This window comes from Brienomyrus brachyistius, chromosome 2 (genome assembly GCF_023856365.1).
Source record: "Brienomyrus brachyistius isolate T26 chromosome 2, BBRACH_0.4, whole genome shotgun sequence".
NCBI lineage: Eukaryota > Metazoa > Chordata > Actinopteri > Osteoglossiformes > Mormyridae > Brienomyrus > Brienomyrus brachyistius.
The window spans coordinates 17293924-17319319 of record NC_064534.1 but is presented as its reverse complement, the minus strand read 5'-3'; the positions used below and the strand labels follow the sequence as shown (position 1 = coordinate 17319319).

At 43.5% G+C, this 25396-nt stretch overlaps 2 protein-coding genes across 15 annotated transcripts in view; both read right to left on the bottom strand.

Moving 5' to 3' along the window:
* Nucleotides 1–1492, bottom strand: part of ak8 (adenylate kinase 8) — a 39506-nt gene extending 38014 nt beyond the window's left edge. For 6 of the 8 annotated variants that reach the window (XR_007388522.1, XR_007388526.1, XR_007388525.1 and 3 more), the window contains exons 1-2: nt 1234–1492; nt 642–726 (exon numbers count right to left, since the gene is read on the bottom strand). Coding sequence is in view for 3 of the 8 variants with exons in the window: in XM_049003599.1 (XP_048859556.1) it covers nt 642–726; nt 1234–1317 (169 nt within the window). In the remaining 5 variants the exon portion in view is untranslated. The remainder of the gene's footprint in view (nt 1–641; nt 727–1233) is intronic. The other 2 variants (XM_049003614.1, XM_049003621.1) reach the window with 1 other exon arrangement.
* A 1195-nt stretch (nt 1493–2687) lies between these two features.
* Nucleotides 2688–22090, bottom strand: tsc1a (TSC complex subunit 1a). Of its 7 annotated transcripts, XM_048994884.1 has the most exons (23): nt 21945–22090; nt 21227–21294; nt 17105–17357; nt 16870–16973; nt 16507–16659; nt 16160–16304; nt 15788–15942; nt 15309–15382; nt 15033–15211; nt 14836–14933; nt 13628–13793; nt 13420–13535; nt 12807–12903; nt 12488–12595; nt 11706–12270; nt 10940–10983; nt 10400–10566; nt 9901–10083; nt 9497–9607; nt 9053–9175; nt 8522–8709; nt 7960–8127; nt 2688–5638 (listed from the first exon to the last, which is right to left on the bottom strand). In XM_048994884.1, exons 3-23 carry the CDS (start codon nt 17211–17213, stop codon nt 5056–5058), a joined length of 3636 nt encoding a protein of 1211 aa, XP_048850841.1. In that variant the 5' UTR covers nt 17214–17357; nt 21227–21294; nt 21945–22090; the 3' UTR covers nt 2688–5055. The 7 variants fall into 7 exon arrangements, with proteins under 7 accessions (XP_048850841.1, XP_048850834.1, XP_048850856.1 ...); XM_048994877.1 differs by having other exon boundaries at nt 17105–17354; nt 21227–22090; XM_048994899.1 differs by lacking the exon at nt 21227–21294.
* Nucleotides 22091–25396: the final 3306 nt, after the last annotated feature.

Here is a 25396-nt window from a genome sequence, read left to right as displayed (position 1 = left end):
TAACTGCCCCTTTAAACACACCTGAGAGTGATGGCTGCACCTGAGCACATGGGCTCTGCTTCTGACACTGTACATGTTAGTACATGTGAGTGCTGCACATCAATGGCAAGAAGTCAGCCTTGCAGGAAGTTATACCAGCCACTTAAAAACTCCACAGTGCAGCCAAAACTGACCAAAAGCATTACATGCCAAATACCCAATCATAAAGAAATCACCTATAAATATAAATTATCAATATAAAATATGAAATATAAAAGTCTTTGAAGTAATGTTTACGGTCATTCATACATGCCATGTCGGATTATAGATAATGTGCATCACAATGTGCATCATTATGAAATGATGCACATTCATATACGCAATATAGAATGTATACAGAATTAAAAATGAAAGTGAAATATATTGGTATTACAAACATTTCTATTTCTAAGACTCCTATTAGAATATTAACGTGAAATTTGCATTAACAAAGATGTTGCAAAGGAACATATTTCACTGATGGAGACTTTAACAATTGCAAGGTTTATAAGGAACAGAGTGCCACCTGGTGGCCATCACGTGTGTATGTACACTGTTGTTGACAAAACTGTATTAACGCCACAGCTATTAAGTGTTCAACAGTGATGTGGATTTTAACTCACCTCCAATACTGTCTCTCTTCAGCAAAGTAATCAGGTACTGAATGGGATCTTCCGGTTTGTCCACTATTAGATTTCTCAACATAGACTAAACAGTAATTCCATAATTAGACTTATCGTTATATTAATCTGTGTGCGCGACACACACACACACACACACACACACACACACACACACACACACACACACACACACACACACACACACACACACACACACACACAGCCTAAGCATGATCCATTCAGAGTTACCATCTTCCCTAATTGCATGTTTCTGTACGGAATAATAAGCCATTCAGGTTTTATTAAGTTGTTTTAGGACATTAAGTTACGTTTTAACATAACCATCATATTCTGCTTGTGTTTGACAATTTATATATATATATATATATATATATATATATATATATATATATATATATATATATATATATCTTTATAACATTTTTATTTTTCGATAATCAAATAACATCCCTCCACCCCAACAATGGAACTATTTGTCAGGCTACTATTTTAGTTCATTAATTTTTCCAGACACAGCCAGAGGACGTATATCTATCTGACATGAACATGATATTGACCCTTACCTCCTTACCTGCATTAAATCAAATATTTCGTGCTTTTCGGCGTATAGTAGCATTTCGGGAGGAATCCTCAAAGTGTTTGCTGTCGGGTCCATTTCAGTCAAATAGTGAACTACTATATTACGAGAGAAAAAAATAAATAATATTTTACACGATGTCAAAAGTTTGCAATAATCTTGCAATTAATGAGCAAGAATAAACTGCCTTTATTCTGTTGTTCGGCTAAGGTTTAGACGTTGCGTCGCCGTCGTTAGGAACACAGACCGTCGCTAAGGGTTTCGTCATTATTATGCGCCATAGAGTCGGACAAACTACAGCCTAAATCAGATTTTATATTAGCTAACTAAATACATATAAAATAATAGACAGTTTAATATCCGATGATTGGAAGGCTCAGTTAATAAATCTATAAACAAAAAAATATGTTGTTTTAATCTGGTCATTACATACAGCAACGCATTTTCCTCAGCCAAAGTCGCAGGAAATTGGACGAGTTATGTTACCTAGCAATGGAACGAATTCCGGCAATAGTGGGTTTTGGGGGAGTTACATAAAAGATCGGATGACAGTTGTCACTGGTTTACATGCACGATTCACTTCTATTCAAGATATTGAAATGAAAGTGCATTTATTTTTTTTCTTTTCCAGCATATTCTACACAGCTGCAGAAGTATGACGGTAATTTTTAACAGTAATATGAAAGCAGCAGGAATCCTAACAGCATGACATGTTCAAATTGTATAGATTCACCATTTGTGGATAAAACATGTAACAAACATAAATACGTAATGTGTTTGTAGTGGACTCAAACCCTGCAGTCACTAGTTTAATTACATTACTGTTGGGCATTTGAAGGAGGCCAGATTTGCTCACTTGTTGCTTTTGACACAAGTACCTAATAAGTAAATAGCATAGTACCATAATGGATATAAAAAGTGTTGTGTATATACTCAGACACAGAAATCACATCATCCATTTAGATTATTTGTGTTCATGATCCCAGGCCCCCGCGACCCAGTAGGATAAGCAGTTTGGAAAATGGATGGATGGATGATCCCAGGCTATCAAGTTAGTCTATATTCTTCTCGTAGTGATCTTACCTGGAATAACATAGAATTAAGTAAAGAAAATGTCAGATCAATTATGTATTACGATCTGTGTCTGTGTGGCCTAAGATTTATCCCTTTATTTATGGGTGTTCAGGCCAGAGTGTATCCCACCTCCTGCTCTGTGTTTCTTGAGATTCGCTTGCCAAGACCCTGAAGTAGATGAGTTCTGGAAAAATCAATCCATGTATTTTTACAACTGTTCGTCCAGTTTGGGGTTTCAGTGAGCCGGAAGCATATCCCAGAAGCCACATGTCGCAAGACTGGGAATATTCTACGCGGGATGCAGTGAAACAGATGTAGCAAAATAAATTAATGATAAATATATTGTAGGAAATCTGAAGTCAAAACACCAAACACTATTTTAAAATTATTTTTAATTGTTCACAGTTAAACACAAGCAACTGCTTTTGAGAATTTTCAGAAGTATCTCTTCCAATGGAATTTCCATTTCAACCCCAATTCAGTTTCTGACAGATTGTACCAAACCACAGTCCCCTTGGTTTGTCATAGTTGTATTGGCATTTAAAGTGGATTGTTGTACATGCATATAGTAGCAAAGCAGACAGAGTAACAGCAAACTTTCAGTGGACAACAGGATTAAGAAAGAAAATCTGAATTCTGAACCTAGCAATTATGGAATACTGTCATTTTAAACACAAATACCTTTTAACATTACATTTCGTTGAAGAAAAAAAAATACTCTGTCGATGACCACTACAGATTCGGTTGAAGAGGGCATAGATTTTTGTCAGTATTAATACATTTTGGCATCATACTCACCTCCAAGATAAGCGGAGAGTGACGCTTCATTTTGGGCTAAAGTCAGAAGATGACTGGATATTTAATACATGGCAGTTCAAGATTCAGGCATGTAAGGTGTAACGGGCTGCTTTCTTCACAAGGTTCACATATATTTTCTTAAGCGGTGGGTTTTGAATTATTGAAGTTGAGTTGTGCCATTATGGACAAAAAAACACAAACGATAGGCCAAAGAATGAAGAAAAACATCCTTGAAATACTGAATGAGAATTATCATCAGTCAGGATAACAGTGGTGGTGCCTCAGAATCAAGTAGAAACACCGGTTTCCAGCGGAATGGCATTCAGCTAAAACCTCCCCAATTACACATCCTGTAGTTTTCAATAAGAACAAAAAACAAATGCTATCCAAAGAAAGAAACGTTCTCCTGAATTTTGGGTCCTTACTCCACACTGACATGTTGTGAGACAACAGTCTATTATTTGTTTTGGGGGGAGGGACAAAGATTCCAAAAGATTCCTCATAGTTCCACACACATGTATATGGACCTGGAGAGGAATGGGGAATGTGGTGGAAAAGCAGGCAGCTGGAGCAGTCTGACACACAATAATAAGCCCGATTGTTTCAACATGTGGGGCTCACAATATCTATCAGTCATTATAAATGATCTGGTAAACTGGTTCATCAACAGAAAAATATACTGCAAGAGTTTAGTGCAATGACTGTCTATAGACATTCCCAGATAAATCTGCCAGCAATGCAATCTGGACTGTTTCTAAGATTCAAAGAATGGCACTCTGACCTTACTGGTGAAAACTAGGTACATATTGCTAATCATTAGCCTGGAATTCCAGATGGGACTTAATTTCATTTACTTTACCAGTAACTAAAAAATGTCTGTGAAACCGGTTTTCTGCAACTTGCATGCCTCTCGTCATTAATATAAGAGCTCCTACAAAGTCAAATTCAGGGGAAAAAAAAACAACAGAAAAAAACCAATAAGACAATCTGGTCTTCATATATATGACAAAATAAGAGGCACGAGCTTTTGGGAGCGTGACCAGCTGACTTAACTCAAAAGGGCTCTTATTTTGATATTAAAGATAGTTCTTAATATTCAGAGAGAAAGCCCCACCCCCCAGCCCACCTTCCATTGAATTAATTGCTTAAAACGTTCTCTCTCTAATGTTTAGACCATTTACTTGCAAAGTGTTTATGAAAGACATTGCACTTGTGGCTTGTTCTTGTAATCCCTGCAGAAAAGCCCTATCATAAAGCATCAGGAAAAAGGTTGCAACGAGATGACAATAGTGCAAAAATAAATAGGTTTTTAAATTGTTTACTTATCATAAAAGAGCACCTCTGAGTTCAGAGCTTTGATTTATCGTAACTTGGACACAAATCACGCAACCACAAGTGTGATCCTTAGTCCTAACAGAAGCAACATCAGCTTTTTATTTCTCATTTTCTTGACCACTTTTGCTGCAAACAGTTGTCTTGAATAAAAAAAAAGAAAATCTTACTTTGAATTTCGGTTTCACTGCTTTTGTCCTGTTTCGTGTGCCCTAGTTCAAACTTTTCATAAAATGTGGAATACTTAATCTATCCATTGTTAATGAGAGATAAATGGTAAAGCACCCCGCTTCAGACACCCCTTTCTGGGGAACGATGCTCGCTTCTCTGCTCTAAAGTAGCACCGGGGCTCACTGCTCAAGCAGGAGAAGTAGGACTTGAAGGGGGACAGCTTTGTCTGTATCCGCTTTTTTGCTTTTTCAACCTCTTTGCTTTCTCAGGGCCTAGACTCAGCCAATATTTTGCTGTCTACCCCGGGAATGGGAAAGGTACTGGAGTTCCTTACATATCATCCCCCCCCCCCCCCCCCCCACTCGCTCGCTCGTTCACTCACTCACTCACTCACTCACGCACAGTTCAGTTAACCACCCCCATCTCGTGTCTCCAGCCACGCTAGTGATGTGTTTCGTTGTAGTCCATGATTCGTAGCTGCTGCTGCCTCTGCCAGGTCCCGCTGAGCCTGGGTGCATCCTGGATGTTGGCCTTCTGTTCTCCATCCGCTTGGGTCCCCTTTATGGGAGCAGCCTGTGCGGGAACCTGTGTGGCCACTGTACCCTGAAGGGCAGAGAGCACTACAGGGCAAGGGGTGGGGTTCCCCATGAGCTCCACGCCCTTTTCAGTCTTTGAACCCTGCGGGATGCAGGCTGGAGGTGGTAGGTCCCCGTCGCACTGGCTCTCGCTCTTGTTGCGGAACAGCTCCCTGGCCCGCATCCCCAGGAAGCTCTTGGCGCTGGGGTAGGAGCCCACGGTCAGCTGGGTGTTTCCGGAGAGAGGCGTGAGAAACGCCAGGTGGGAAGGGGACGGCCCCGGGGCCTGAGCCCTCGGCTCCAGGACGCCATTGAGACTCGCTGCCATGCCGGGCTGAGTCTTCCCAGGGGATAAAGTGCAACCATTGTCTGTTGGAGGCTCAAAGGGACTACACGTCCCAGCCCTTGTGCCTGCCTTCACTTGACCAGTTGGTACTGGGATGCCATCACTGTTGGGCACACAGAAAGAATGACCGTAAATACAGACACTTCGCTACGCTGCCATTTCAGTGAAGGTCATCCCTATTTTATTACATCAATGCAAAAATGGGTGAAAAGAGCCAATATAGTATAGCCAGATGTGAGGAGCCCTGTCCATCTCAAGGCCGCACAAAATGAATGGATGGTCTCTCACCTAGAGCTGGGAAATTAATGGAAAAATAAAACCAACATTCAGAACCTCCAACATAATCTTGGCCGGTTACTTTTTTTTTTTTTTTATTCTGTTAATACTTGCCCCAGTGTGTGTTCATGTACTGTCCCCTTAAAACATACTACCAAGTGTGTTGTCACATGACTCTGACCCAACCAGTCTGCAACATGGTAGTAACATGGAGAACTCAAACACTGAGTTGACTGAGCAACTCCAGCAGCTTGTACCAAAGAAAAATGCCATGTCTGTCGTTTGATCACATTGTGGCTTTAGTGAAGAGGACACCAAACAAACACAGGTCCAAAGTCAATACAACGGAATGGAAAAACAGTTTCAGCTACCAATGGTAATACCACCAATCGGTTTCAACACTTGCAATATTTAAAATACAGTGGAAACTGCTTATAGTGATCACGGTTACAGTGATCAACTGTTTATATGGATCAAAAAGCTTTAGTTAGAATCATTCCTGTGCAAATACTGTTTAAATAAGTTTGTTTATCCTAATCAAGTAGTCTGCTTACAGTGTTAATTTTTTGGTCTTCTAAATAACATATGGAAAAAGTTATAATTGCATCTTTTTTTCCACTTGCCTACTTTGTCTTGCAGTAACCTGCCTGCTTCTGGCTAACTAGCTGAGGCTAATGGTACTTGCCCAGAAAACATGACGGTAAAAAGCCATTTTTTTCCAATGACAAATACAGTAAAACATAGGACTGCGAGTAACTTGGTCTGCAAGTGTTTTGCAAAATGAGCAAAATTTTAAAATAAATGTAACCTTGATAAATAAGCATAGTCTTGCAGTACGAGTATTACGCATACGCTTTGTCTGCCTAGTGTCATGTAATCACAACCGAGCTGATGGTGGTTCTCTCTCTCTCTCGCTGCAGGATTTTCCCATGTTGTCTCAGTCAATCATGCCTCACTCATATAATCAAAAATTAGTAGAAGAGCACCACCCAAATAAGCGCGTAGCAGTGCAAGCGATAAATCTGTTTAACGACAATGCAATGTCCACATTTCCAAGAAATCGAAAAAGGAGGCAAAAGCAGCTATCATTGGATAGTTTTGTTTTTAGTCGCACGAAAAGAAAAAGATTCCAGTGAGCCAACAGACAGCAGTATTTCTGTTAAAGTTGTCCTACAAAATAACCCTCCTCTTCTCCTCCCTCACACCATCCACGATTCTTTTCAAAGTTAAAGTGGAGGTTAATTTGCTTTATATATTTTTACTTAATATTTTGTATTAATCATTTATATATGAATATTTTTGGGTTGTGGAAGGAATCATCCGAGTTTCCATTATTTCTAATGGGAAACTTCGCTTTGATATACGAGTGCCTTGGATTACGAGCACGTTTCCGGGACAAATTATGCTTGCAAAGCGAAGTACCACTGTATACTCAAAGTTTATGATAAACTCCCACAAACGAGTGAGGGAGATACGGCAATGAAATGATAATAAGCTTTGTTTTATGTACAGTACTGTATTGCAGCATATTTGAAATATACACAGTTCAGTAATTTGTACAGTACAGTCATTTGAAAAGCATTTAAAAAACAGCTGCACTGTATTTTGAAAGGACCAAATTCAGTAAATAGTGATGCTGTCCTTTTTATTACTTTATATTCATGTAATGAATATACAAATGTCAATTTGATAGCAATCTGCCTGAGACAAAGAAAAAGAAATGTGTCATAATGATCATCCGTTTATAACGATCAATTTCACCGACAGACGTGATCACTAGAAAGTTTGTTTTGCAAGAAATGCAAAATGCTAAGATGCGACCTTTTTCATAAGACATTTTCATTTAAAGCGATATGTGCATTGATTTCAGTTGCTCAAAACATTTAATGAATAACCATAAATGGTTCATCTGTTTGTATTTCACCCAATTATTTTAAAAAGCTTGGAGATATTTAGTCTTTCATTAGGGAAAATATCCCAGCTTTAATATTGGAGTGTATTTGCACTACAAACCGTGTCAATGAAATATGAGGGCAAAAAGCAAAAAAAAAAAAAAAAAAAAACGTTCAATCTCAATCGAGGTAAAATTTTTAATTAATTGAGATATCAATTTCAGGTCATATTGGCCAGTTCTACTTCTACTCTCACCTGAATTCTGTGGCTTCCAGAGGCTCAGCACCACTCTCCGCTGGTAGGCTGCCAGCAGAAGGGCTTTCCTTCTCCAGTCGGCTGTAGAGCTGGAGGAGCTCCATCTGTAGGAGCTGGGAGACTTGCTTTTGGGCCTGGTACCTATTTTCTGAGGCCTGCAGCTGCCCTCTAGAAGACAGACGTAGACACCCGGTCATTAGAACATGTTTTTAACATTTTAACATAGAACCTGTATTTAACATTTGCAAGGCTAGGGTGGTTGGGCAGCCAGTTGACCTTGGACACCTAGAGATTTTTCTCTTCCATGTTGTGGTTTTGTTTCCTCTCCTTGACCATGTTTCCTTCTTCTGTTCTTCCTATATCAAGAACCATTAAGTATCTATGTACTAATATCCTGTTATTTTATGTGCCTTGGGGCAACTGCATTGTGAAAGACACTGTATAAAAATGAGCTGAAATGAATTAGAGACCATCAGAGGGGCAACAAAGACAGGCGTCTATCCTCAGTTGAGTTTAGCATCCTCTTAACCCTTCCCCAGATGTCAAACGGTAAAAGCTGTACTTGGCCTGGCTCTTGACATCCTCCAGGAACAGCTTCTGCTCTACGACAAGGTGCTCCTTCTTGGTCAGCTGCACCTCCAGCTCCCCAATGCGCTGCTGCGCCGCCTCCAACCGTTGGCTCTGCTGCAGCAGGCTCTGCTGCAGCTTATCGATCTCCTTCCTTGTCGACGCACGCAGCATCTCTGCCTCCTGTGACAAGCATGCACAGCTGTGAATCACGTGCGAGGTAATGCCGATGCAGGCAGGTACTCAAGGAGCGCTGAAGTCTGCCGCCAAAATCATCACTTTGTAAAAGGTCCTTAGCCAAAGCGATCAAGCCATCTCCTGCTACTACACAAGCATCCAACAAGCTTTAATTCTCTGTGTTTTAGCAAAAGCAACCCCAGCCCACACCTATCCCGATGAAGCTTGTAAATGAGTTAAACTCCAGCGCTCTAAAGATGGGGACCTACACTAATCCTTGGATCCAGCCTGCCCCTCCTGACCCCGAAGATCGAACACCCCCCCCGCCCCCCCCCCCCCAGTTCTGTACCTTTCTTGTGTCAGGGCCCAAGTGCTGCAACTCCTCCACACAAAACTTGTTGACTTCACCCAAGAGTAGCAGCTGTTTACTCAGGAAGCCCATCTGTCGCCGCAGGGCCTCGCTGTTTGTCAGCTAATACACAGGGAGAGAGAATTGAAGCAGACATTTAACAGATTTCACAAATGGATAATAATTCAGCAGGCAGGTGCTCAATCAACCCAGATGATATAGTAGGTTCCATCAAAAAAAAATCAACCATTTTGGAATTATTATGTATGTTTTTAGGTAAAAGAAGAATAGAGTATCCAGAAACATGTACATGTATAATTTTTACCAAAAGACAGCCACACCATGTTTCTTACATCTGTAAAGCCATAACACACTGTCCTGACCAGAGAGTGATGGTGAAGGAGACCCAGGCATGACATCACCACGGCTCGCAGGTGGCCTCACCTTGACGGACAGCTGGCTCAGCTGGTGCCCCGTGTTGCACACCCGATTATTGGCCCTCTGCAGCTCGGCCTCCAGCTCGCCTGTCCTCCTCTGACACTCCTGCAGCTTGGTCTGGTGGCACCACATTAGACAGAAGGCCTGCACTTAGCTTCATTGGGGCAGCCAGAGCTTCCGGTCAGGAATGTAGTGGCCGTCATGACCCCTCTGTATCCAAGTCTTTACACTTATTTAACGCTACTTGCAGGCACCCCTTCACGGTAAGGGTATCGCACCCGTTTTCACAGCTGGACATGGCAGCGGCATGCTGCGTAACCATGGCAGCGGCATGCTGCGTAACCATGGCAGCGGCATGCTGCGTAACCATGGCAGCGGCATGCTGCGTAACCATGGCAGCGGTAGCGTACCTGTAGCTCCTGGTGCCTGGCGTAGTGCTCGTCGCGGCTCTGCTGCAGCTGCCGGACCTGACTGTGTAGCCGCGTCACCACTGACTCCCGGTCCTCCCACAGCTGCTGGTAGCGCTGCTGCTCCACCTGCAGGCTCGCCTGCAGCGACTGGATCTCCACGTCCTGCAGCTTCAGCTGGTCCTTCTGTGGGAGGGGAGCGAGCAGGGCGGGGGATGAGTAGCTTGGTACAGAGTACTACAAAAACCACCAAAACACTCGCTCATTGCCAAGAGGGGAAGATAGACAGTCCCTGAATTTACAACCTACAAGATTCCGACAAAGTTTAAAAAAAAAAAATTAAATTAAGTAATTTTACACTGCAGGGCAAAAAGGGCTGAACCCAAAATTGCACAACATTAAGCTTTGTGAAATTTTTTTTTGCTCAGGAGTGTTTTTATATTCCGAGTAAATGTGGGCTAAAAACGCAGGCAGCAGTGGGCCGCCCCCGACCAAACGTTACCATCGCGATATTCTGCTCCTCCAGCGCCGTGGCCTTGATGATCCGCCGCAGGAGGCGCCGGTTGCGGACGGCGTGCTGCTCCCGCTTGTAGCGCTCGTACAGCAGCTGGCTGTGCAGCAGGAGCAGCTGACTCCGCAGCGTGTGCAGCTCGTCCAGGGGGGCGGAGCCTGGCCCGGATCACGAGGAAAGAGGAGAGGAAGCCAGCTGACATGCTGCATACTGACCCAGGCTCTCCCAGCAGGGATTGCCTTCACAGAACCGGCAAGCCGGATGTAGAGATTGCCTATTTATGTGATATTTGCAGTGAGCACTGATAAATCTCCTCCGCCATTCCAGTGTTAAACACTGGAAGCAAAAAGTCTAAGTAAATACGCTGATTGAAAATAAAAAACCCGAACAGGTGTAAATCCACATAATAGTTTGGGTGTGCATTTGAAGCTACAGAAGTGTAAACAAAACACATTCCAATTTCTCCCCTGCCTACAGCACAATTTTTCACCGATTTTGCAATACCTTTCACTTTAATACTCTGTTGTTTACCTCCAAAGTGCGTCCAGTCAGCTGACTTGCTTGGCAAAGGTAGTCTGGAAGAAGTAAACATGAAAGAGTGTTTAAGGGAGGGACCTGTGCTATGCAGCCAACTATGCAACTGTAAGACAGACAGAGCAGGCCAACACACACACCCCCACACCTGCTGCCTGATGGTTCAGTCCTTCCCATTCCGCAACAAAGGGGACTGCATACAGACACCTCTTTGCACAACCCCATCTCATTCAATTTTATCATTAAAAGGAGTGATGCAAGTCCCCTGTTTTTCATGGACAGAGAAACAGCCAAAGCAGGATTGTACGTGGAGAACTGAACAGAAAAGCCACTGTTGGGATTCCAGGCACGTTCTCAACACAATGGGGCAAAGAGGACAGTAACTGCAACTGTTCTTAAACTCTAAGTGATTCGCCCAGAGCACGTCCAGGGAGTGCTTTTCCAGCCACACAGATGCACACAGAGACAGAGAGAGGGGCAGAGATGCACACAGGTGGAGACACCACAGAGACAGATACAGATTAAGTGAGAGCTGTCTCTCTCTCTCTGTATTTGTCTGTGCATCTCTGTCTATGCCTGTGTGTGTCTCTGAGACAGTCAGACACACAGACAAAGAGATAGAGAGAGAGAGACAGATACACAGACCGCCACAGAGAGAGTCACAATCACACGGACAGAGATATGGGCAGAGAGAGAGACAGACAGACACACACAGACTCACATCCCCACAGCTGCCTTCCGCCCCCCCGACCCCCCAGCTCACCTCCTGAGCACCTTGTCATGGGCGTCACTGCCCTGCTGGATGAGCCGGTCCAGGACTTCGAGGGGCGATGTGGCCGCCGCACCCTCCCCCTCTTTCTCCTCCGGCTCCACCTCCCTACCAGCTACCCTCTGGGCCTCCAATGTTCTCTTGGCCACATACAGAAGGGCGGCCCTGGGAAGAGCCAGGTCAAACAGGCTCTCGTAGGCCGGGACGGCACCCCCCCGGCATGGACTGGGGGACAACAGCTCACACTTGGTCAGGCCCACTACCTCCTCATCAGGGACCAATGGGCTGTGGGGGGCATGGCCAGGAAGGGAGCGGTCGATGGGGGTGAAGGACCAAGGCACATGACGCTCACAGGGCTGCGGAAGCCCATCGGGCCGATCTGGGGTGGAGGCTGCGTGCCGGAGCTCAGCGGGGAGGCTGGGCAGCACAGCAACCTGCGGCTTCTCCCTGATGCCAGTCAGCATTTCTGTAGTGCGGTAGAAAGGGGAGTCGATGCCACGGAGGATGGGTGGCTCGCACTGTTCTGCCGTTATCTTCTGCAGTTCCTCCGTGATGGCGTCTGGAGAGTGTGGGGGCAGCGTGATGACATGAGCAGATGGGGGGAGGAGACAACTAGCAGAGCAGGGACACCTGCTTATAGAACCTGTTCGCTAAGCATTCCACAGCCATGCTAAACAGGGAAGCACACACTGAAGCTACGCACACCTGGCAGAGGTGCTAATGCAGACTGATGGCTCACGCTGCCGTCCCCCTCCCTGCCACTAGGGGTCACTCACCCTCTTCTCGCTCCTTCTCTGTGCGCTCTCGCAGCTCCAGCTCCTGCTTCTTGATGAACATGGACAGCTCTGGCAGGGTCATCGTCTTCATGCTCTCTGTGGAGCCATCTGTCAACAAGCACAGCAAATGGTCTACAATATTCAAGACAATCTGGAATATTCTCCAGCCATCTTCTGTATATTCCAGAAAACAAGCCAGACAAATTAAAACAGTTCCTATATAGTCCAAATCATGCAAGTATTCACTGCATAAACTATGTCCATTTGGAATTTGCTGAAAGGGCTGAAATGGTGAAGCAAAGGGTGTTCAGCAGCTGACCTCTAGGGGGTGCCACCTCAGGCCTGCTTTTCTCCATCTCTTTGACAGGCTCTTGTCTCACCAGGGTGGGTCTGGGGTGCTCCATGGCTCGCCCATCCTACAGATGAACATGGCCTTTAGACCTCACAGGCAGTGTTGGGGAAGTTACAAGACTAATCCCTGACAGACAGAGGTGGAAAGTTCAGGTCCAGGAAGTAGAAATCTAGACCAAGGTTTTGTTTCAATTAACTACCTGTGCCCGAGTGACTCTTGGTTGGTTGAAACAAAACCTTGTTCTGGATTTCTACTTTTTGGACCTGACCTTTCCACCTCTGTCTGTTATGGAGTAGATTTGTGAGTTACTTCAGTTTTCCAGAACACAAGCCCTCCTCGGGAGCATAGATAGTAACTTGAAGTCCACTTGAAAAATAATCATAAAACTGGACCACAGATTTTTAGGGAGTACAATATAATACCCTCACCAACAATGCATGTTAAAATACACATTTCCGGAACACTTAATAATTCTGTTAAATCTCCAGCAAAGTTCCACTTGCAAGACCCTTAATACTCTTCTCCAACACCCCCCAACACCCCCCCACCTGTTGGCATGCAGTGTGATTCTGCACTGTACCTTGTTCGGGGGCACCGGTACACTGGGAGCCAGAGAAATATTTATAAACTCATCAGAGAGCGTTGGCGTTGAAGAGGAGGTACCCGGGGTACTGGAGCAAGGGGTACGTTTGCCACCTGCCGTCAAAGGGACTCGTAAGGAACCTGGACATGCAAACTTTCACGCATTAAAAGTCAGAAGCCCATCAGACCAGCTACAAAGGGCTCACCCAGCATGCCGTGCACACGGCCCTGAAGGTAGGAGGCACTCTGGGACAGGTCATTGATGTTCGTGGGAGAAATGCCGCGGGATGATGGCGGCGTGGTCATGCCGCAAACGGAGGAGGGGCTCCAGATGAGGTCCTTCCCCCCAGAGGAGGCGCCAACATCACCATTCTGCTCCAAATGAGGCGATCGTACACGCAGACAAAATCGATCAGAAACGAGCAGGACACAGAGCCTCAGGAATCCAAAGCTGAATGGCAGCAGGTCACATGACAAGACAGCAGTCATGCGGTAATAAGTGTTTGCATTGCATTCCCTCATTTCATCCTTTGAGTTTTTGCATAAACAATCCAGTGTTCCCGTACAGGCAGGGAGAGAGGAGGCCTCCCTCTGTTAAACACACCTCGCCCAGCAGCACAACTCCAAAGAAAATCATGCGATCACAGTCTCGACTTAAGGCTGGTTAATATTAGCAACTAGCCAACAAAACTTTAGAGAAAATAAAGAAAAAGAAAAAAAAAATGTGTGACTGCTTTACTTGTATCAGAACAGAACCGATACTGGCAAGGTTTATTTTTAAAAAAATAAAAAATAAAAAAGCTAGTATGGGAAAATGGAGCTCAACAAGCTCTATGAATGTGTCGGTGCGTCAATGTCATTTCCAAGGTCTGTTAGCCAAGTGGGGAAACGACACTCGAATATGTGATTGAGCATGATGGTGGGGGCAGGAAAATTAGCACTAAATCTCCCACTACACATAACAGACACTTGAGAAGGAACTAAAAAAATGAACAGGGAAGATGAGAAGCGTCAGAGTAAACAAGAGAAGTGTCAATTTCATTCACGTGGCAGTATACCAGGCTATCACACTCCTCAAAAATTAATGCTACTTCCGAATGCTACCTTCAGTCTTGACGGACATAGAAAATTTAGAGGATTTCACATAACACACTTTTACCTATAACGAATGCCTTCATGACAGATATGACAAAGTAAAGCTAAATAAAAATAAGATTTAAATGATAAAGTATTAAAAATTATAAATCACCACAGTTAGATTGCTGGTATAGCAATATCAAGCTGAAATTCACAGACCAGTGATTAGCATTCAGGTCATAAGCAGAATCGGCACCATATCATCACACCCTGCATGAACGGCCTATAATACGGTTTGGTCATTTCCACCCCTGTACAGTGGGGAGAGGGCTCTTACCTGCCGGTGGGAGCTCTGGGGGCTCTGATGGAACGGTAAGGTCAGGGGTAGTGGAACAGGTTGGCGTAGGGCAGAAAAAGAAGTTGAGGAAGAGCTTCCTGAGGAAGAGGGAAAATAAGGAAGGAAAAGGCAATTACTACAGAGAGAGGTAAAGGCACGGAGTTGTCAGGTGCCGAGGATTGTGGGTGAGGCCTGACCGAAGCTGGTGTGGAGGTCAGAGTAGGGGCTGGTGGTGCAGTCCAGGGAGCGAAGCTTCAAGGGAGGGTGACTGCGTTCTGGAATGTTCACGTAGCCCTCCTCGCAAGAAGCCTCCTTAGGGTCCAGGGACACCTTGGCACACTCGATGACGATGTCATGGACCTCAAACCGCTTCCACCTGCCAAGGAGCACGAGGAGCGATACGGTTCTGAGAAAACGAGAATCGTTTGGCACCAAAGTGCTCTCCTGATGGTCAGCATCAGTGTGTTGCTCACCTTGTGGGGTCGAGCTCATGGTCCTTGGTTCCAGTCACTAATTCCGGGTGTATCCGTACGTGTTCCAGCATGGGCTATGAAGTAAATGAAAGCACAAAAACGGAGACAGAATCATCATCCACACCTTCACTAAACATTACAGAGGGAAACCCATCGTTTGTCTGCTGAAAGTGAACAGAGTCCAGCTTTTGCGTTATGTTCCTCGAATGATCTTATGTTGCACTTCTAGTCCCTGAATAGTCTTACTAAGTTCTTGCTTTGTTAGAAGCTGCTGTGTAGTTCTAGCTCCAATACTAATTACACTGGGCATGCACTGGAAGGTCAGCATAGCTGCTCTTATGCCTAGTTGACTCCTTGACAGCATGAATGTTATTTGCCTCTCTTGTACATAACTTTGGAGAAAAGAATCTGCTAAATGTACAAAATGTTAAATACCATTCTGCCATGTTTGACCGTGCCAACTCAGGCCCTGCACTCACCTTGACCACCTCCTCGAATGTGTCCATGTTCTCCTTCATACTGTAGTGAGAGCGCAGGTAGGAGACGAAGTTGCAGGGGTACATGCCATAGAGCCGGTGAAAAAGCGAGTAGACGCTCGCATGCAGGTGGATCAGATAAACGTCTGTCACGTGACCTGCATGCAACAGATGGCCAGAGCGCGAGCAAACATCAGCGTGCCGCCTCGTCTCGCTTTTCCGCTATAATCCCACCATCATCCCCCAAAATCTCCTCCTCTCTCATACAGATTATGTCCAAGCCTTCGGTTCTACAGTCCAAAATAAGGGCTGGCAAACTTAAAATATGACTTTGACACATCACCACGGCAACAGCATCAAACCAGAGTCGCAGACCTTGATTTTTCGGACTCCAGGCTGCCAGTCGGCCGAAGATGTCGAAGAACTCGCAAAGGTGCTGTTTGCCGACTTGCGGGACTATGGGCAGCAGGGTGATCAACACCAGGACCCCGGTTATAAGCACTACGATATTGGAATCGGTCTGTGCAAAAGAGAGAAAAGGACAGACAGTCATTGCCATGAGAAGAGAATGCGAGACTATATGCCAGAATAGAAGATTCTACAATAAAAGATCCTCCGCCATAAGCTGGTCTCTAGCTGACCAGCATACTTGTGAGTAGAAACCTTGTTCTGGGTTTCACACCAACTTTGCTGGGACCTTTTCACTCACAGGACCTGCTTACCTTCAGGCATTTCAGTAGCAAGGAGAAAAGAGGGAAGCGCGCAATCTTGTGGATCCAGGGGGGCTGCTTGCGGATGATGTGCCCCAGCAGGGTGAGCGCGTGAAGGCGGCATGCCTGCTTGTTCATGCATTCGTTTATCTTTTCCAGAAGATGCTAAGAGATGAAAGGAGGGTGTGGTTACTGGCCAGGGAAGCTGGGGTTGTAACTGGGAGAGGTGGCAGCAAAGCACCATGACAACTGTAAGCTCCTGGAGGGATGTACTGCACTACAGGCTTATTTTTGGTGTCCTGGTCCCTCATCATGAAGGCAGCGACCCAACTAAGAGGCAGGTGACTGGATGGCAGGCCGCTGACTGCTAATTACCTTGTCGTGTGGTTCCCTCACAGAGGACAGGATGTGCTGGGTCTGAGAGGAGCCCGTTTCTAGGTAGTAATCGACCAGGCTGTTGAGGAGCACAGAGCCACGATCTGTCACACACACACACACACACACACACACACACACACACACACACACGATAAGGCAAAAGAGGACCCAAAGTTAAACAATGAAGTTAACGACTGAATTACCCCAAAAGCGAAGGAGGAAGGGGACCGACCTGTGCTGAGGTGCTCGTTAATTAAACTCTTGATCTCATCAAGTTCATGCAAGTCAGAGGATTCCAGAAGAGGGAGGACATCCCCGATGTTGAACTGCTCCCGGGACATGGCTCCCGAAAAGGGGGGGCGGGAGGGGTGGAGTAGACGCAAGAGCAACTGTGGTCAAGTGTATTGTGGGGTGGGGGGAGGCTCCAGTCCTGCAGCTTCCGGTCCCACTGGGGCGAGTCCCAGTCCCTGGGCCAGGCACCACTGCTGGGACGGAAAGTTAAAAACACTGTCAACACAAAGACTACTACAGCCATCAGAAAGGCAATGCTTCCACTCCAGTGCACCAAACAGGCAAAAGCAAGCCTTATTAATTAATGATCAGTTAATCCAGCTAAGTTAAATCCCAGAAAGGATGTCATGCACATAGTTAAGTGAGCCACACTTCTCAAACTGTATTGCCGGATAAAGATTAAAGGTCATGTATGCCAGTACATTGATATCTGGATTTAATTCTTAGCAGCAGTAGGGAAACAGAGTTGGAAACATCAGAGCAGAGTTTCTACCAGAGAAGTTCTGAGAGATGCATTATAAACTCCTAGCATTAGCCTAGCGCTCGCATAGAGCGTTCCCAACTCAAGCTGCCAATAAGCTTCTGCCATACATGCCACTGTATTCAACTGTATTGTTCAACGCAAGAACAGCAGCAGGCAGCATCCCCACCGAGCGGCAAACTAATTTTTACGGACCGGTATTTTCACAGATTTCCTAAATTTTATAAAAAGAAACATTATGCTCAGGTAATTTTATCAGTATTGCAATTACAATAATGGATGTTTTTACAAATTGTCACCCAAACATTACAAAACATACTGAGCTACATATTCTCCTGTTTGCCAGAGGGGGAGACAAACACCTCCAAACAGCATCATGTTAACAAGTGTGCTCACCTGGAAAGTGTAAAACTTTTTATCCTCCCCAAAAGCACAATCACACTGCAGCATTTTCCCCATTCAATAATAACCAAAAAGAGAGGACAAGCATCTTGGAGTTTGGGTCAATAACAGCACATCAGCATTCATCCGTTTTCTATACACACTCATCCTATGCAGGGCTGCAGGTGCCCTGATCACAGAACCTACAGAAAATAACCCAGGATAGGGAGCCAACCCATCGCAGGACACACATGCAATTTGGCAGCTCCAATTGACCTTAGCATGTTTTTGGACTGTGGCAGGAAACTGGAGAACCCAGAGGAAACCCCACAATGGCACGGGGAGAACATGCAAACTCCACATGCATGGAGCCACAGCAAAGACTCAAACCCCACACCAAGAGGTGTGAGGCAACTGTGCTAATCACTGCACCACCATGCCACCAGATGTCATAAGTATAGATGATAAATGGATGACAGAGGCCGAGCTGGAGAGAGAACATCAGATCAATCGCCAATAAAAGTTTGTCAGCACCTCTACTCCCTAAGCCGCCTTAAGAAGTGGAGGATCAGCTAAGCCACACTAACAACCTTCGATCACAATAGCACTGAAAGGGTCCTCACCAGCAGTATTACAGCATGGTATAGTGAAGCTCTGAATAGGAAGGCCAGAGAGAGGGTGATGAGGTCGACCAAGAAGACCCCAGGGACCAAATCGCCTTCCATAAACTGCTGTGAAGCTCTGAATAAAGCAAAAAGGAATGAGCTGTTCTCACCTTGGTAGGATTTCCCACAACATTAGATCACTGAGTGCCAGATTTAAGAACAGTTTCTTCCTCCAAGCAGTCAACATCAGTAGCTAAATCTGGACCCATCAAGCACTCCCTGCCCTGTATGTGACCTCTATATTTTTTCCTTGCACTGCACTATTGAACTAATTGTACATTTATTATTTGTATATCGATGGTCCTTTATACAGGGTGTGGCTGGGCAGGAGAGTATTTCAAGACACTTGCCACGCATGGCCAAAGAAACATCCAAAATCTAATACCTCTGTCTAGTTTGGCTTAACTTATTCATGCACAAATGAAATTATTTACCAAATATGCATAAATCACATGCTTCATTTTCTGGTCAAATTAGCTACACCCACTAAACAGATAATTTGACTCCCTAAAAATTGAGAGCCCTTTGAATACACATTCACAGTAAATTCTCAAAATTAAAGACTGCTGTTTGAATAAGAGCAGCCAAGGTGTAGGGGGTTACAGAAAAGCTCTCCTTTGTATGTAGCCACACTAGTGCTTGAACAGGACATAAAATACATTTATTCATGTACTTTAAAAAAAAAACCTGAAGGTAAGCAAACAAAGTGACAGGCCTTGGAAACGCAGAGGATCCTCAGTTACAAGTAAAAGACAATGTGACACTCCCTCACGGAAACACTGTAATCTGAAATTTATGCAGCTGCCATATTAAAAACTGGATATGCACATAAATGTATCACCACATACATTAAGTACAATCACAGATTAAAGTTTAAAAAGCTACGATTTAATGGGAAGTCAAAGTTCTAGCCATGTTAACACCCCCCACCACCAGTCAGTTTTCATATCTAGGGATCTAGGGTACTGATCATTTAACTGCTAAATATGTGAACAAGTTAAATTTAGTTTTGTTAATGCTCAGACCCTGAGCACAGATTAGAGCCCATCCCACTCACCTTCCTCCCACTAACCTTGGACAAGGTAGCAGGGGAGTCTGGAGCCTAGCCCAGGCAGTACATGGTATAAGGCACATAGACGCGCACACACACAGCACAGTATAAGGATGTACTTGCAAACTCCACAAACTCAAACCTTCAAGCTTGATGGAGTCATGCAACAATGCTACCTACTGAGCCGTCACACTGCCCACACGTTCGATTCTGAATATAAAAATCATAATATTGAAAACACTATTATTTTATGTTGTTTGCAGGGTTTGCTGGAGCCAGAAGAACTACTGTAATGTCAGTTTTAAATACAGAGAAATCTAATCAGTGGGGACTGGTAGCTCCAACCCTTTGGAACACAAGTGAACACCTTAGCTATTCCTGTTGTTATTCTTCTGAGATTACTCACCATCAGGTTGTTTTAAGCCTTGTACATACCGTGGACCTCTACAGGTGGAAGTGAAGGCAATTTATGCAAATCTGGTACAGTTCTCGAATGTTAAAAGTTTGGTCCATACAAGTCCGTACAAATACTAGAACTCAATGTGCAGACATAAGCCTATGAACCCAAAAAGAAGTTCAGTGGTTTAATACTGAGTATAGACACAGATTCAGCTGTATTGTATCAGGGTAAAGATGGTGTTTCAGTTTGTAATCATTTTCAGGGGCATACTATTATTTCAATGCTCCTACCTGCACAAGGAGTATGCAACACCTAGATATGACATTATGTTGATGCTATCTTAATGAGTTACACTGTCATACATTAGAAACACCATGATAATTATCGATTTGCTTTAACACAGCTAGCTGTCTCTTTAAGTAATGAGAATTAACAGGCAATTACTTCAAAATATTAGGTCAATAAAAAATGGCTGCTCATGTCGCTTTCACGCTTATCAAAACAGGCTTAGACATTGAAAATGGGTGAAAAGGAGAGTAGAACAGCCGAATTTTGCAGCCAGGTTGACATTAAAAGGACAAATTAGAACTGACCACTTCGCATTGCTACAGCTAAACAGGAGTCGATTCGACGACACGTGATGCAGTAAACAGTTAACATTATTCAATATATTTCAAATAATTTAATTAACTTTGCTTTGCTTTTGTTAAATGATACAGAAAATACATAACTTGCTTCTTTGTGAACTACAAGCATTTCACCTGACCTACCAACGCTATGCATTGCACGAGCCATACACAACACCTCATAACTGAAATTAAATGGTTTTTACCTTTAGACAAAAATATCGTGCGTTTTAGCTTACAGTCACTGCCACCTAACTTGTTTCGTAGCCAAGTCCAGCACCTATCAATACGATGCTACAGTCAGCAAGGAAAAGATGGGTGTAAATTTAAAAAAACCACTGTGACAACTCTAGTAAAAGAGAATGGACACTGCTAACAGAATAATTCTGAATGTACGCTGTGACGTAAAGCTACAAGCTTAAACAGTGTGGAACAGATTAAATAAATATACCTATTTACCTATTACAGTAGCTCTACTCCACAGGGCGCCGCCATCTTGACCACATCGCCACCCCTCCCTCATAAATCTTCGTCCGCCACAGCAAAGACAAAATAATCCCCAAAGTCCCCAATATTACTTCTTATACAACGAGAAGCCAAATAGCAGAAATATAACTGCAGAAAATAGTGGTTTCTATTCACTGGCTTGTTTAATAGATTGTGTTGAAGTATAAAAACAATTCATATGTGCCTATCACTAAAAACTGTTTACTGTTTCTTCGAAAGGTGGAAGGATGTGTTTTATGGTGAGGCGGCTTTCGCGTGACTCACACGCCTCGCGCAGGCGCCTCACTGAAATAGAACCAGTATGAAAAAAGTATTTACTTTTAGCAGTTTAAAATAATGTTGTAAGTCGTAAAGAAGTGAAAGAATGATATATATTGTTTTTTTCAAGGACAAAAACAAGGCTAAATCCCCATGAACACCGAGAGGCAAGCTAATTCGACTGTCACTGTTTTTTTAATAATAACGCGCTTGATACTTTACTGGAATCACATAGAATTTATTAATAAGTAACATCCCTGCAATAACTCAAATGCGCATTTCGTTAAGCCCACACAATACTTTCTTATTCAGCCAGATGTAATCGGTTTGCTTATATTTAATAATCAACAACAAAATCCAAAGTCCATCCTGTACTGGTGAAAGTGACGAACTAACATAGATTCCCTCCTACCTTCCCAAAGAGGGAATCTTTAGTTCCAAAGGCTCATAGCAGATTTTCTAAGACTAAATGTAGACCAGATAGCATATTTTACAATGGCACAGCCGAGCTGCAAACCCAAGTAAGAGCAGGAGTAACCAGAAACCTACAGCCTTAGATATGGGATTTATGAATGCTAAGAGCTGACTGGCTGAGAAAGGGCACTCCTCCGATCACATGCGCGACAATGTCAGCAGGGAAACTTCAGCGTGCCGTCCCTATTCTCATACTCTGCCAAATAACAATAGTGACGGGTTGCACCTGTCTCATTCATGCTATGTTACTGTGTTAAATAATTTCACCGTAGTGTCTTTCCATTTACAGCTCTGTCACGGACTTATTGGAATGTGTACTAAACCTGACGTACTTGTCATTTAACAATTTCCTTTTATGCCGATTTGAATGGAGCACAACAGCGAGACCGGCGTGGTACCAGATAGCCGTGTTCCTTTAAATGACTAAATATACTGTAAAACTGAGTTGAACTGACTGCCACTTACGTAGTATATAGATTACAAAAATCTATTTCAATTAAAAACTAGACGCTGCAATCTTGATTAGGATAAGCAGGTAAAAGATGGCTTGATTTTCAGTTGCAAAAGTTTGAAGTTTTAATTGCATTGTACTTGGAGTCCTGGAACAAAATACATTCCATGCAAAGTTTTTTTTTTTTCCTTTTTACCTTGGTAGCTGGACATACAGTATCAAGCAACCACAAGTAGGCATTTCTTACAACTGTCTACCAGTCTGTGCTGTGACTGGGGGGTTTGACTTCCCCTTTGCAGAACTTTCCGTTCCTTTGTGATGTCTGCCTAGCACACCTCCCACGTAGATCTAATTTGTGCAATCTCTTTCTAGGCTGGTGGTAGATTCATGCACTTTGACATCAACAGTGGTAATGCTACCTGTAGGTCCTGTGATGACATTTTGGGGTTCTTAGACACTTTTCAGCATCTTGCATTCTGCTCTCAGGCTGAACCTGCTTGGGCGGCCTGAGCTGGACAAGTTGGCACTTGTTTGAAATCTTCACTTGTACATAATCTTCCAGACGTTGGAATGGTTGATTTCCAATTTTTAAGAGCTTTTTTTAAATCCCTTTTCAGACTCATATGCATGTATAACCTTCTTTCTCACCTGATTCTAATTTTAGGTTTAGATTTGAGGAAATGATAAATATAGTGATATTCTTACTCTTACCATATGTGAAATTTGCATTTACGTGTATTTAAATTATACAGAATGCAAAAAGTACAAATTGTATCTGGTGCATGATGTTTGCTATATTACCTTTATCTATGAATATTGTTGAAATGAAGATTAAATATCTGTATGTTGATACACACACTACCCCCCCCCCCCCCCACACACACACACACAAACACACACGTACATGTAGGGTATACCTATCCTTATGGGGCCCACTCATTGACTTCTATGGGAAAACGCTAATGCTAACTATGACAACTTTAACCCCCACCCTGCCCTAACCATAACCATAAGTAACCAAGCAAAATACAAGAGTTTTTGCATTTTTAGTTTTTTCATAGCAGTCATTGATTTTGATAAAATTGAGTTTTCCCTTATGGGGACCAGGAAACCGGTCATTGTGTTCCCATAAGGATAGGTATACCAACTCGCACACACACACACACACACACACACACACACACACACACACACACACTCCCTGGCCACCTTGTTAAGTACACTTCGTTTGGACCCCCTTTGCCTTCAGAACTGCCTTAATTCTTTGTGTGTTCGTAGCATAGATCCAACATGGTGCTTGAAACACTCCTCAGAGACTTTGGTCCATGTTCACGATATTATCACACAGTTGCTGCAGATTTATCTGCTACACCTTCATGATGTGAATCTCCTGTTCCTTCAAATCCCATAGGTGCTGTGTTGGAGGCTGTTTGAGTACAGTGAACTCATTCTCATATTCAAAAACCACTTTGAAATGATATGAGCTTTGTGTGTCATCCTACTGGAAGTAGCCATTAGAAGCTGGGTACAATGTGGTCATAAAGCAATGGACCTGGTCAACAACAATACTCAGGTAGGCTGTGACATTTTACTGATGCTTATAATTGGCACTAAGGGACCGAAAGTCTGCTAAGCAAATATCCCCCACACTATTACACCACCAGCAGCTTGAATTGTTGATACAAGGCAGGTCTGGGCCTTATTTTCATGTTGTTTATGCCAAATTCTAACCCTATCACCTGAAGGTCACAGCAGAAATCGAGACTCATCTGGGCAGGCAACGTTTTTCCAATTTTCCATTGTCCAATTTTGGTGAGCCTGTGTCCACTGTAGCCTCAGTTCCCTTTTCATAGCTGACAGGAGTGGCCCCCAGCATGGTCTTCTACTGCTGTAGCCAGTCTGCTTCAAGGTTCAACGTCTTGTGCATTCAGAAATGCCATTCCATGTAGCTTGGTTGTAACAAGTGGTTATTTGATTTACTGTTGCCTTTCTATCTGCTTGAACCAGTCAGACCATTCTTCTTAGACTTCTGCCATCAACAAGGCATTTTCACACAGAGAACCACCTCTCAGGGGATGTTTTTTCTTTTTTGACCCACATCTCTGTAAACCCTACAGATGGTTATGTGTGAAAATCGTAGACCAGCAGTTTCTTTTGGTCCTAACAACCATACCACATTCAATCACAGTTCATCTTAAATCACATTTCTTCCCCATTCTGGTGTTTGATGTGAATATTAACTGAAGCGCCTGACTTGTAACTGCATGATTTTATATATAGTGCTTCTGACATATGATCGCCTGATTAGATATTTGCTTTAACAAGCAGTTGAACAAGTGTACCCAGAGCCACATAGAGTCACATAAATGGAAGTTCAAAATGCTTAATCATCACATGGTTCATGTAGTCTTCAGATAGCTCCAGAAAGTGTTTGTCGTGCAATTTGAAGGCATTACATACAAGGAGACAGAACAGTGATTTCTAGTAATTAACAGTCCATAAATGCATTGATTTACAGTATTTATGCAGCACACCCACATGTGTATGTAGTTACTTTAGTGATAAAAAGTAAAATGCGGTATTAGTAATGGCTACGGTTACCTGCTTGGTTGACATAAAAATGCGGTATTAGTAATGGCTACGGTTACCTGCTTGGTTGACATATTTTAGGATTACCTTGGTTAAAGAGCATATTACTGGTGTTATATTAGTTTTTTTCATTATTACAATCTTAAACTTATATGGTAGTCAAGAGCAATAATATCCTAATGTTTACTGATATTTTTAGAGGGAGGGGAAGCGAAGAAATGATTTAAGATTAGCTAGGTTTGCCCCATTGGGGACAGATCAGATTAATGTTCTAACACTTGTTTAATTTATGGTGTTTCAGTAATCCTGTGGTAACTGAGGACCTAGGTAATCTTGACTTAATCACTAAT

Excerpts from the sequence above, each read along its gene's own strand:
- tsc1a (XM_048994877.1), bottom strand. The coding sequence starts at position 17,213 with ATGTCCCGGGAGCAGTTCAACATCGGGGATGTCCTCCCTCTTCTGGAA. Across the intron at positions 16,974-17,104 it reads TAACGAGCACCTCAGCACAG|ATCGTGGCTCTGTGCTCCTC; the intron begins GTCGGTCCCCTT and ends TGTGTGTGACAG. Across the intron at positions 16,305-16,506 it reads TGCTACTGAAATGCCTGAAG|ACCGATTCCAATATCGTAGT; the intron begins GTAAGCAGGTCC and ends TCTTTTGCACAG.